At 37.2% G+C, this 13490-nt stretch overlaps 1 protein-coding gene across 1 annotated transcript in view; it reads left to right on the forward strand.

The window, feature by feature from the left end:
- The window catches only part of DLGAP2 (DLG associated protein 2), a 465089-nt gene that overhangs the window by 211813 nt on the left and 239786 nt on the right, over nucleotides 1-13490 (forward strand). Inside the window, exon 3 of the mRNA XM_083831130.1 lies at nucleotides 11427-11459. Within this exon, the coding sequence (XP_083687256.1) occupies nucleotides 11427-11459 (33 nt within the window). The remainder of the gene's footprint in view (nucleotides 1-11426; nucleotides 11460-13490) is intronic.

Consider the following 13490-nt stretch of genomic DNA (forward strand, 5'->3'; position numbering starts at 1 on the left):
TTATTCTAAGATTAAAAGAGGTGTTCTCAGTTACAATAGAAATTTTATTTAATGATTTTGGGGAAAAAAAGTAGAGATAAACTGATTTTGTTGCAAACTCAGTTGACTAATCTGAGAATTTACAAGCACTTAATATGGACTAGTGTCTTTTAATAGTATTAAAAGTGATGTGTAATCGTACAACTTCATTTTATATTTGACACAACAAAATGTTTTATTTCCAAAATGCAATAACATTCAGATGGGGCTAGCAACAGTATCCTACCCCTAGGCTGTGCTTGTCAGTGACAGTTTGTTCCAATTACGATAATACCAATGATTTGTACTTAATTAGGTGAGTATTTATATATTAATTTGAGCTTGAGAGTTTTATGAATGTATTAATAACAATGTCTAAAATACTTACAAGGTTTATACCGAGGTTCTAATTTCAATGATGTTTAATAGTCGGACAAAAGCATCCCATAGGAGTTTTGGGTGTTTGCATTTCATGTTCCCCAAAGTTTCTAATCAACACATGATGCATGATGCTTAGCAGTTACGACTATGGCATAGTGCATATTAACAAGTCACACAATTTTTATTTAGACCTTCGGGCTCCTTTTGATGAATGTGCTCTGTATATAGACTTCTAACGCTGCAGATCTGGACTACCTTGTAGCTAACTATCAAAGAAATCACCAGACCATGACAAAAAACGCTAAGAATATGAAGGTCAGATCAGTGACAGCAAATACTGGTTGCTGCAGGAAAGTAAAAGGTGAGGTTGGCTGGAAAGACGTATCCGTTATTGTCTACGTGATGTATTGAAGAAAGAAAAAGAACTATTCACATAGTTAAAGAGAAATAATAACTTTAAATCTGTTGTTTCAACCTTGCTTTTGGCTATTTAAGGCTAAACTTATGAGTGTTTCTGAAGAAAAAGACTGTCTAGTTCCTGAATTCAAGGTCTCAGTTGTAGCTTCATGAAATATTTTTGGACTCTCAACTCCTCAATTTTAAATCTTTTTGTCAAAGAACCTATTTCCAGTTCTTATTAATGTTCATTTAGTTGCAACTGGAATTTTGGCTTGTTTTCACTTATGAATGATGAGGAATGTTCGCTGTGGAAAACTTCATGCATAAAAAATTTCCAGATGTGCCCAATTTCACAATCTGTTCCAGCACAGGGGTTCTGGACAGGGGACAGGTGTGGAGCCTCACTGCACCAGAACAAGTTATAAGCTTGGAGCTAAAGTTAGTAGTTGTTTTGTGGAAAATGACAAGCTTTTTTTTTCTTTTTTTTTTTTTCTGTTTAACCCACTGGAAAGTTTATGTTACTCTGAAGAAATCTTTAGTTTCTATTGTAAAAGTCAAAATTAAGCACTCTTGTTACTTTGAGCTTAGTCTGAGTTCTGCAGTGAGCTCTCTGTGCTTTTGTAATGGTTATGGTAGTGATCGTTTATAAATCCAGTAAAATGGAAATGTTTGGACTCATCTACGGAGCAGACTCTTGAGAATGTTCAAGAGAAAAGGATAAACATATTTTGGTCAGTTCATTCTTAAATTTTTTTCCTTACTATGTTTATTAACACTTATTAGTTTGGTGGCAAAGACTATACAGATTTTTGTTTGCTTGTTAATTAAGTTTAATGTTTCACACTAAATTTGTGTTTCTTGTGTATTTGCTCAATCCCACCAGAAGATAACATCTCTAATGGAGAGCAGAGATTATATGGAAGCTCTTCTAATGAGTATGCAGATTTTATTAGTGGTGCCATTAGATGCCAAAAGACATTATAGTCTGGTCAAGACAGAAATCCTTACAGAGGATAGCTCTGGCCTCATATAAACAGGCTTTGTTTCCACCCAGCCTGTACTGAAGAAGGAATCCGTAATGGATTCTTTCTTAGGACAGTATAAATGGCTGCTTATATGACAGGTCAGACGTTGAGCTATGGTCTATAGCTGTTGGGACACATTGCCTGGCTCATTAGGGTAACTGCTGTAACCTCCTCAAGTAATCACTTAGCATGTGAGGTGATTTGGGCCTGGACCAATTCAGAGCTTTAGTTGTATATCACAGTCCTTCCATGTTTAAGTGCCCTTTTATTACAATCTCAGCAGTATGTCTTTACAGCTAGCAGGTTGAAGGAGGTGATTATTCCCCTCTTTTCAGCACTTGAGATGCTGCAACTGGAGTAGAGCCCAGATCTAACCCCTGCCCAGCTCCTGCGCCAGTAGAAGACGTAGCCAAACTGGAGTGTGTCCAGAATACAGCCACCAGGATGGGTCGGGTACTGGAGCTCATGGTGCACAAGGAGACGCTGAAGAGACCTGGGTTTGTTCAACCTGAAGAAGAGGAAGCTAAGAGGAGAGCAGAGCTAATTGCTGTCTTCAGCTGCTTAATGGGTCAATACAGAGAAGGTGGATCCAGACATCAGATGGAGCCAGACAAACAGGGAGAGAGAAAGGATGAGAGGGAAGGGACAGATGTTGCAGCAAGGGAAATTTCAATTAGACATGAGGAAAAAAATCTTCAGGGTGAGGGTGCTCAAACACCGCAACAGTTGACCATTGAGATTGTTGATTCTCCTTCCTGGTGAATTTTCAGGGCTGGACAAAGCCCTGAGCAACCTCATGTTACTTTGAAATTGGCAATGCTCTGTCTTGAGGGGTAGACTCAAGAGATCTCTTCCAACCTGTGTTGTTCGAAGTCCATGTACATTGATGATTTTACGCAAAGGATATCATTCCACAGTCTTGGTGAGGAGACTTTCTCTTGTTCAGATGTGGATACACCTTGAACTTCATCTCCTTTCATTTTAAATTCATTTTTACCACTCTAATGGTTACATCATGCACTTTCACACTTCTTGTACACCCTTGGTATTTCAAATGACCTCCTTAAATCCATTTGTCAGCTCTCCACCCCATTTAAATCCTTTTGAAATCTGATTCCAATATGAGAGATAAGAAAAGAAAGGGGAGATAAAATCAATTTAACCTTCAGAGTACCAGAGTATCAGACTATGTGATCTAGTCTATAACTGTTCTGTCCCATCCTATATTTTTTGCCATTTGTCTATCTGGTTCTTTGTTATATCATGCTCAGCTTGGATTTGTACCATTTTTACTTGTTCTTATGAGGCTGTGAAATTATTGATGAAATCTTTTAATGTAAGCTAAGTAAAAGAAGAGAGAAAAGACAGAGAGGGATGAATGGTGATAGATAGCCTAGCAATTATTTGCATTAGTATGCTGTTGAGGTTTGACCCCATGTCCACTGAATTCCGATGAGACTTGTATTGGCTTCAGAAGGGTTTGGAGCAAGCCTGTGGCACAAAATGCCTTCAGTTTGGTGTTTCATAGCACTGTCAGGTATCTATGGTCTCACAATCTTTTATCATCAGTCTTCCTCTACTTGGTGCTTTTCATAAAGATGCAACAGCGTGATTAGGGGTTGGTGAATTTTTTTTCCCTCAGTTGTGAGGAAGATGACTCACTATAACCACAGAATGTCAAATACTAGAAAATGAATAGAAAAATGAGAAAAGCATGTAGATTTGCTCTTTATAAGCACACCTGATTTTTTATTTTTTTTTTTTTGGATTCATTCAAGGATATTTGAACTCTCCACTTCAATAGTGTGCATTTGAAATGTGTGTCAGAAATGTGCTAACGCACATCCATTTTATTACTGTTTATGGCTGCTAGTCTGAAAAGAAAGTATTTGTGTTCAAATCATCAAGAGAGAAAACATTAGATTTTTTTTTTGAGTGGTTTGTATTTTGTTTTTTATTACTTCAGTTACTTTTGTTTTCCTATGAAAATATTTGATTGCCTGGTCTCATCATTCTTTTCTGAAATATCTTTTGGCTTGGTTAATGCACATGTAATGTGTAAACTCCATATGGAGAAGGATCTGATGTGCAAGTGCTGTGAATAAGTTCTGGCATTGCTTTGAGCATGAACCTTATATTTTTATCTGGGGAAAATAATGGGCTCTTAGTACTTGCTTTATATATTTGGTTGGATGTCAGTTCATTTGCTCAAAACAATACAAAATTAGCTGCCAGGTTGGTTGATTTTCTTCTGCTTTAAGCTCATTCTATTTTAATAATGGCTATTCTATATTCTATTTTTATTTAAAGTTCTTTCAGTCTCTTCCTCTCCCAGGGCTACTTATTCCCCTTGCTCTGTCTTTCCCAATATAGCCCAACTGCTAGTCTTTCCCAAGCAGTGTTTTTTTTTGTTTGTTTGTTTTCATTTTTGGTTTGTTGTTGTTGTTTTGTTTGTTTGTTTGTTTTTCTATTGTATTTTTTCTGTTCTCCAAAATGCAGAAATAGTGATACCCAAAGAGTGCCAGTGGCACTCTTAGAAATATTAAAAATATGCAAGAGTGTAACTATTCTGCTCTACCTGGCAGCTGAAGGGTTCCAGTATTGTACTGTTTTCAGTGTCAGGAACTTAAAACTTTGATTGGCAAAGTTGTAAAGAGTCCAGAGGAGAACAGCAAAGATGAGAGGATAATCAGAAACCGTGACTGGGGAGGAAAAATTGGATGAACAAGATTTAGAACAGAAAAAACAAGACCTGAATAAAATAAAGAGTATCTGGAGAATCTGGAATAGATTTATGTATTTATTTATTTATTTATTTATTTGGTAAGTGCATTAGAGATTTTATTTTCCATCTGCATAGTTGAAAACAGTGTCTGCTTGGGATGTGTGTGTGTGTGCATATATATATGTATATATGATTTGATTTTAACATTAAAAACTCCCCATCTGGAAAGTAACAGAGATGATTTACCTGAAGAGGGTTGTACTTCCTGTCATCAGAGATTTTGGGGAATATTTTAGAAAAAAAAATCTGTAGGGAAAGCTCTAGTGTACTCTGCAGAAGGTTAGACTAGATGGTTTTTGTAGGTATCTCTCAACACCTTACCTACATGGATGACTGAACACAGAGTGGGAGATGTCCAGAGGATTTGCTCTGGTTTCAGTGTCAAGCAAGAGGATAACTGTGAATGAGAGGTTCTTGGCAGACATGAGAAAATATATGCTATAGGTCTGTCACATCAATATTTCACCTGATGGTATTGTGCAACTGTGAGATATCAACAGGAGAAACAGACACAGATAAGGCAAAAGGTACAGGGGAAAAAAATAGACATGTAAAGAGAGAATGAAAAACATTGCTCATAATACAGTCGGCTTTTATTGCCACTATTATAGCCATGTTTAGATACAAATATTGGACTAAAATCTTGAAAATGATTAGAAGTCCCACAGCATAACCTTAACTTATGCCTTGCTTTTCAGCTGCCCTAAACCTCAATATAATGCATGGCTACTCTATGTCTCTTTAGGTGTTGTGGAGTTTCCTTTCACTGGCATCAGTAAAATGATGCGAAGAGACATTGATGGAATATGCCAAAAACTGTTGCACTTCTTGCCGTTGGAACCAGTGAAATGAAAACCTAAACCATTATCAGCTAAACCTCCTTACTGAAACTCGATCCATTTTTTCACTGCTTTTTTTTTTTTTTTAATTATTACTATTAGCTTGCATAAATGAAAAAGGAAAACAAAACAAAGCAAAAACCTAAGGATTGTTTTCGATGAGTCCAACCAAATTATTCTTGTAGTTAAAATTTAAAATAATATAGAGAAGGGTGGCTGCAAAGGGCCTCTGAGAGACAGAAAAGACTGTTAACAGCAATGAAGTGGGGATACAAGCTGGATGTATGGTATTGTTCAAGAGGCAGTCAGAAGGGCTGACCGCATTGATTTCCAGAATGCCGTGCTGAGGTTATCCTTAACTCTGCTCCTCACCTTGCATATGATTTCTTGTTTTACTGTCACTTCTGTACATCTTGGTCAAAACTCATCCAAGATAGACTCTTAATCTGGGTAGACCCTGCTGAGAGTATACTGTATTTTAAAGTGTAGTTAACTAAGAAATACAATCCACTGTCTCCTTTAAACTGATTTTGAATATTACTAATACTGTTTTGTCTTAGTCTTATTACATTACATAGCTTGCACAGGTATTTTGAATTGTAATTTATTCATAATGGCTTTTCCGTGTCTTTCATTTGACCCATATATTGTATTCTTTATCATAGCCCTTTATAGTGAATTGTATTGTATTTGCATCAACCATACCAAAAAAAGCTATTCACAAAGCAAGGAAGGGTGCACATGTTTAGCAGAATAATTTATCTTCACTCTAATTTAAAATTGGATACTGAACTCACCTATTTAGAGAAAGAATGTCAGCTTTTACATGTCTGGGCTTATGAACTTTAGTTTTACTTATTACTTAGGTTAGACAAGAAAAACTATCAAAATAAAATAAATTTCATATTATTTGGGGAAAAGAAAGAGCTTGTGTCTTCATGATAAATTTGTTTCTTCAAAAGATCCTTCTTATGACCTATTTTGTCAGCAAGTTCTTATATCTGGGGAAATTATTTCTGCTGGCTAGCCAATTTCAAAATGATAGAGTGAGATTAATAATATAAATACAGGTTTTCCTTGTTCTATTGATTTATTGGGTCCCAAATCTCCAAACACTCGCCCGTCTTAGTCATTTTACTTTTGAGAACAATGACAGTTTCTCACATGTATGAGTGTTTGCAAGAGTGAACATCTTTAAGTGAAGCTGATTAGCAATGTATTAAAAAGAGAGAATACCTCCTGTGAATATATCATCATAATACTTCAGATGAATCAGATATGTAGAGGCATAATCCATTAATAGGAAATGGCAGAAAGAGATGTTTAATAAATTCTTGTCTGAAATGTTGGAATGGGCCATGTCACTGTTTCTATTCCATTACAATGTGCCGTAGCTTAAGCATTTTCACTTTAGACTTCATTTCATCCAGCATGGTCATACAACAGCTGTATGCCTGAGACTGAGATTTCACGATTCCCTGCAGCTGCTCTGTGGTCTGGTGGCTCCTGAAAAGAGCAGCGTTGGTCTGCCTATGTTTGACCACGCGCTCCCTCCCTCTCTTGTGCCATACATTAGCACTGCTATGATAGACGGCTGACTTGGGTCAGGGGACTGTTCTCACTAAGACTTGATTTTCTTCCTTTTTTAATTTATTTCTGAAGGAAGCAGGTTGCATATGGGCCAACGTCGTTCTCCCATTGCAAATAGTTGAATAGTGCGGTGTGCCACAATGAGTATGATCAGTAGATTGAGGAGATGGTTCTTTCCTTCTGCTTGGTGCAGGTGAGGTGCACCTGGAATGTGTGCTCAGTGTTTGGAGCTCCTTGCTTCAAGAAACATGGGGAGAAGTTGGAGGGGGTCCAGCAAAGGGCCCTCTGGTCAGGGTACTTGGCCTACAAGGAAAATAACTGAGGGAGCTGGGCTAATTTATTCCAGTGGAGGTCCAATAGCAGCCTACAACTCTTTGAAGGAGAATTGCAGAGGTGGTGGATCCAAAGTCTTTTTGGCAGTACCGGGTGATACAACAAGGAAGAAAGGCCACAAACTGCATATTGAAAGGTTCAAGTAGCACAGCAGGAGGTTGATGCAGCATTAATGTAGGCTGCCCACTGAGGTTGCCACTCCATCCTTGGTGGCTTTCAAGACTTGTCTGTCAGAGCCCTGGCTAAGCTGAACTTGTGGTGACAGCAGCCTGTTTCAGTGGGAGGCTGAGGTCTTTCAAGACCTCCAGATATCACTTCCAGTGAAAATTTCTGTCTTGCTATAAATGTTATTGTGAAGACAGACCTTACATCTAAGACCTGTAACAACATAAAGGAGTGGGTACTTATAAAAAGTGATTTAATTCATGCTAACATAGGTGTCCACAGCAGGTTAGGTGTTTCTTCCCTCTAATTAGAAAAGTCTATAAGGGCTACTTTAGATTTGGAGCATTAATGCTGAGCTACCCATCCTTAGCTTAGGTGCATCTCAGGCTGAGTAATGTCACTTCAGCTGATGGAGCGGTAACTTTTTCCACTGTTGTCATGTCCTTGATTGCTGCCATCCCATCTCAGAAATTTAACTGAGATTTAAAATAAATTTCCAAATTAATACAGGAATTTAGTATTGACCTATCTTCCAGAGAGATCATTTCTATCAAGATGCAGCAACTTCCTTCCAGAGAAAGTCAGTTGAAATAAGTTTCAAGACACATCTTTTTTACAGGATTTTAAAGATTTATGTATTTATGTGTAATGTAAATGTACAAATATCTGAGTGTGATATGCAAGTTTTATATGATTTTTGGGTTAGAAACGTTGGACATAAAATCTTTCAACAATTACCATAGAATAGACTTAATTATTTTCCCACATTAAGTACAAATATGTCTTTTAACTGGCATTCATAGTAACAAAACCAGTGTGGTCTTGATTTTTTTTTTTCCTCATCCTATGGTGTAGCTATAATCGCTGAGATTTTCAACACAGGCACATGCACACACGGGCTCCGTGGGAAGCAATGCTCCGTACATCCTCCCTGTCATGTTGTTCACGTGCCTAGCACAGGGAGTTGTGTTTCTGTTTGGCGCTCGATCGTATGTGTCAAGCACAACAAAATGGGTATCTAGTCCTCCCCCACAGCAGCAGACTATGGGGAGAGGGGAATTTGTAAGCACAGGATTACTGGTGAATCATCCACGTCCACAAAGTCTGCTTCTTACCAGCGCTGCTGTCAGCTTGCAATGATTCCCTGCCTCTGGAAGGATACAGTGATGAAGTAAAACAAAATCCCCACATGAACTTTCTCCAAGCATGTATATGAGGTAAGAGAAGAAACACCTGGCCTGCCCGCCAACACAGGACCTTAAACAAACACCTGAAAGAAAGCCAAAAAAAGCAGCTGCCCGTCAGGGATAAATGCTGAGAGCTAGCTTTTGGACAACTTTCTGGCACCAGTCTTATCTGTAAGCCTTATTTCACGGTCAGACTATCTGTCCTGCTCCAGACTGCAGTAGTTCTGTGGCGGTGTATTAAGGGACTTGAGAGCATCCAGAGGACAGCAAAGCTGGTAATAGGGCTGGGAGGCATGTCCTGTGAGGAGAGGCTGAGGACCCTGGGGTTGCCCAGTCTGGAGAAGAGGAGGCCGAGAGGCGGCCTCGCTGCTCCCTGCAGCTCCCTGAGGAGGGGACGCACAGAGGGAGGTGCCGGTCTCTGCTCCCTGGTCACCAAGGGCAGGACGCGAGGGAACGGCACAGAGCTGTGCCAGGGGAGGGTCAGACCGGGCGTTAGGAAAAGTTTCCTTACACTGAGGGTGGTCAAACACTGGAACAGGCTTCCTAGAGAGGTGGCTGATGCCCCACGCCTGTCAGTGTTCAAGAGGCATTTGGACAGGGCCCTCATGAATATGCTTTACCTTATGGTTAGCTCTGAAGAGGTCAGGCGGTTGGACTTGATGATCTCTGTAGGTCCCTTCCAACTGCACTATTCTATTCAAGTATTGGCACTAAGGTATGTTGGTGGGAAAAGAGGGAAGCTAATAATTTGTGCTGTTGAATGGGGACCTTTGGAAAATGGCGTTGAGGGCTGCAAAAAATGTCAAGCAGACTCTTTGGACTGTAGCAAGCCACTGAAGTGGTTGTTAGCAGGACATAGAGGATCAGCAAAAAGCCAGGAGTTCAGAAACCAAGTCACAGTTTGTTCTTCCTTATCAATCAGGATAATAAAGTGCACACAGACAGGCAGCCCCTCTCAGTGAAACCTCAGAAAGTCTTTGAATTAAAAGTGAAAAAAATCTTCTGAGCTGCTTCCTCTGCATCACTTTGGATTGTGGCAAGTGCATTTTTCATTCAGCCGTGGAAAAAACTGTCCTGTGATATCTGTGACTAAATTTTTTATGCTTTTCGTTGGTGGGTTTTCCCAAGCTTGCCACTGGAGTGTTGTTTGCAGTTTGTCAGTTCTGCTGGGGACACCAATGAGTCTATCAAAAGATCATTCAACTACATGCTTCACAGTGCTGACCTGCATCAAAATTAATTTTTTTTTTTTTTTCAGGCATTTTATACTGTTTTAAAACTGTGATCCACCTAAGAGCAGTAGTAGAGTTGCCTGAATTAACATAACTTTTCTCATTCCTTTCCATCATGTATACTACAGTCTCTGACAGCATTAAAAAGCAACAACTAACATTTTTAAAATAGAGGGAAGATGTAGGGTCAAGGACCATTGCAACAATGGGTTATTTTGTGATAGCCTCTTATCTGTATGGAGGAAGTACTTCTAAATAACTGGCAGTGTTACAGAAGCACTGTAAAGGTCAATCAACTCAGTGTATGCATTTCGTATTTTAGTTTCTGGTTTTTTTTTTTTGTTTTGTTTTTTTGTTTTTCCTTAAAGACAAGATCACAGCTAAAGTCCAATCTTCTATTTGACATTTGATAGAACAAAAAATATTAACAGGAGTTAAGGGATTTGTATATAACCAGGAATGTTAAACTGTTTTTTGCACTGAATTTGTATAAAGATAGATGCACACATAAGTGTGTGTGCGTGTATATGTATTTTTTTCTTCAGCATACTTTTCGCTGTTAGTTGTCATTTTTCATCTGAGTCTTAAAATGGAGATTCCAAAGGTTTGTTATTGAAACATGTACTGAACTGTCTTGAACAAGTCTTTTTCTAGCACTATCAGAATTATCTGCCAACTTGGTTACAATCCCTGTGATTTCAGTTGATTCTGGTGTTTGGATTCTAAATAATAACTTTGTTTGTCAGCTTGATATCAACACCTGAAGAAGCTAAATCTCAAGCAAGGGATGCTTTAAATAATTTCATGTCTGTGCAAATATTTGTACATTATGCCAAATAATTGACAACCAACTTCCAAATAGTGATGTATGAATAAAATAATACTTGTAAATTTGGAGACCCTGTGGTTATTAAGATGGAGTTGTATTTTCTTCATTTCTATACTTGAATACTTCGTATAACAGCACATTGACAATTTGACTTATTTCATTTGCTTGTGAGGACTTGGAAGTCTTTTATGACAAAGAAATGTAACAACTTAGTTTCTGTTATTGTCTGCTACCTCCAATGATAGAATATTAGGAGGCTTCAACTTTGAATGGCTGTTGTCACTTGTATTGTACAGCCACAAATACAAAACAAGTCATGTGGAAGCAAAAACTCCTGCTACCTGAATTTGTTCGGTTGGAATCTGTGGAGATGATAGTTACACAAATATAACTAGAGACTTATATAGTTCTATTTAGAAAATTCTTCCAGCAAAAATTCTTCTTTGAAAGTTATATTGCAGCTGTTTAAAAAGAAAAAAAAAAAGGAAAAAAAAAAACAGTTGCTGAAAATAGAAATACATTTTCCATGTTAAATTTGAGTTCCATAAGGTTTGTTTTATTTGAATGTAATTATGATTTCGTAACTCTAGACCACACAGATCTTAAAAACAAGAAATTTTATTTTTTCTCTTTTTCTTTGCAGAGTCACAGTGTACACTCTGTGGGGAGCCTGAAGGTGAGCATATTTTACTCTTCATATTTTTCAAAGCAACTAGTGATGAATGCTTGACTCAGATGATACGTGTGTACAATAGAATGGAAATGGTATCTGAATGATGAGAACCAATGAAAGACATTCTTCCTTATGTTAGATACCAAAAATGAATTGAATTAAGCTGAGTAAAGCACAGTACATGCTCCAGGCAGGAAATAACTTAAAGGGCAAATATTCCATTAGAGCAAAAACGGAAATATTTACTTCTTATTCTTTTGTGTGTTTGTCAAACTAATCTGAGGTAAGAGACAGTGTGAAGAGACATTTAAGGACACCACTTTGAGGATGGAAAACAAAGAGATTAGGTATAAAAGAGAAATGAGAAAATGTTTATATATTTGATATGGTTTACAGAGAACAGAGAGGCTAACACTTTTTAGCAGGTGAAGTTAATAAATATTGCTTCTGAAATAAGGATAATTAAGCAATAACTGTTATGCAGTGCAAATATATGCCCAAGTGAAGGTGTATGCTGTTTTTTTTTCCAAGTGACTAATTAAATGCCAAGGTGAGACCCACAATTTACCTAAATAAACATTGCAGTAATGAGATTATGATTTTCGACGTAGGCCATCATCGAAGAAAATCTCTCTGTGTCTCTCTCTCTTTCTCTCTCTCACACACACACATATTGATATTGTTTTAAAGAAAATGTCAGAAAAAAACTGACCTTAGTTTCAGATCAACCATCAGGAGTCTTTCTAAGAAAAGTAGTCTGGAATAGCAAAAGTAACTGCTGAAGCAAAGTACATTCTTCAAAAAAAAATTATAGATTCTGAGCTGTTCCCAAAGAGATTCAGCTTTGTATCTTGAATAGTTTCTGAAACACAGTTTAAACCTGTAACTTTTTATAAATTTAGTAGGGAGAAGTTAGCAGGGGATGAAGTATAGAAGTGAAAGGCTTTGAGACCTTGCATCTTGTGAAACATAACTCAGTAAATTAAACATCCATTATCGTCTTCTCCTTTGTAACCTACTGAAAAAAATAATTGTTTTAGAATTGGTTTTGACTTTGCATTCCTTTTATAAACAGTCAATTCTTGATTAGTTCATGCTCGTCGTCTTTTATTCGATAAATTTATAATAGCACGGATACACATAAGTAAAGTTAAAATAAGACAGGTGTTTATTTGCCTTTCACGAGATATTTCTTCCATGATAGGGTGGTCTAACTTTAATGTTAGACACTGGATTAGTTCTGTTTTCTTGCATGCTATTCTTGCTTTCTAACAATAATTTCTCTTTCTTTTCATTACTGCACTTTCATAACTATTCAGCATTGCAAACTTTAATAAATGTATAAAGACTGTTAAAAAAGTGAATTCCAGAAAAAATATGTAATAAAAATGTTTAACATTTATGTGACTAAAATCTCACAATCAAAAGATAATTATCTGTATTGCCGTAAGAACAGTTCTCAGGAACATAATGTTTAGTTTTCAGTTGTGTAGAAATGAACTTCCCCAGTGAATGTCTCCTGGATCACCAAACTCTGCACATTGTTGCTGGAATGCTACTTATTAATTCTCTGCCTCAATTTTAAAACATTGACAATGATGTCAGCTTAGATTAGTGACAAGATGTAGAATCTTAAGGTTTTTCTTTGTCACATTAACACAATCTCTAACCTAATGCTGAACATCTGCAGAAGTTTTGTATGTCATTTTGTGATGAAGAAATAGTTGCTCAGTAGATATAATTTCAGTTTTTAGAAGGCAATTCTAAAAGAAATTTTACATCTTTGGTGTATACATGGAAAATTAAGAAAAGAAAAAAAAAACTAAACCTCAAAAAATATAATTTTCCTCTGGAACTATGGTATGGTCTCATAGTAAACTAACTGAGTTGCTAAGAAAACTAGGGAAGAACTCAAAAATCATCTTTTTGAAGTGTTTTACTTGGAATTTATGACTTTTGTCTGTAGCTTTCTTCAGAAGTTTGAGATACCCTGGGGCTTGTAGTTTGAATTCTTGATATCTAAGAAATTTTCAA

This window comes from Anser anser (genome assembly GCF_964211835.1).
Source record: "Anser anser genome assembly, chromosome: 3".
NCBI classification, from domain to species: Eukaryota; Metazoa; Chordata; class Aves; order Anseriformes; family Anatidae; genus Anser; species Anser anser.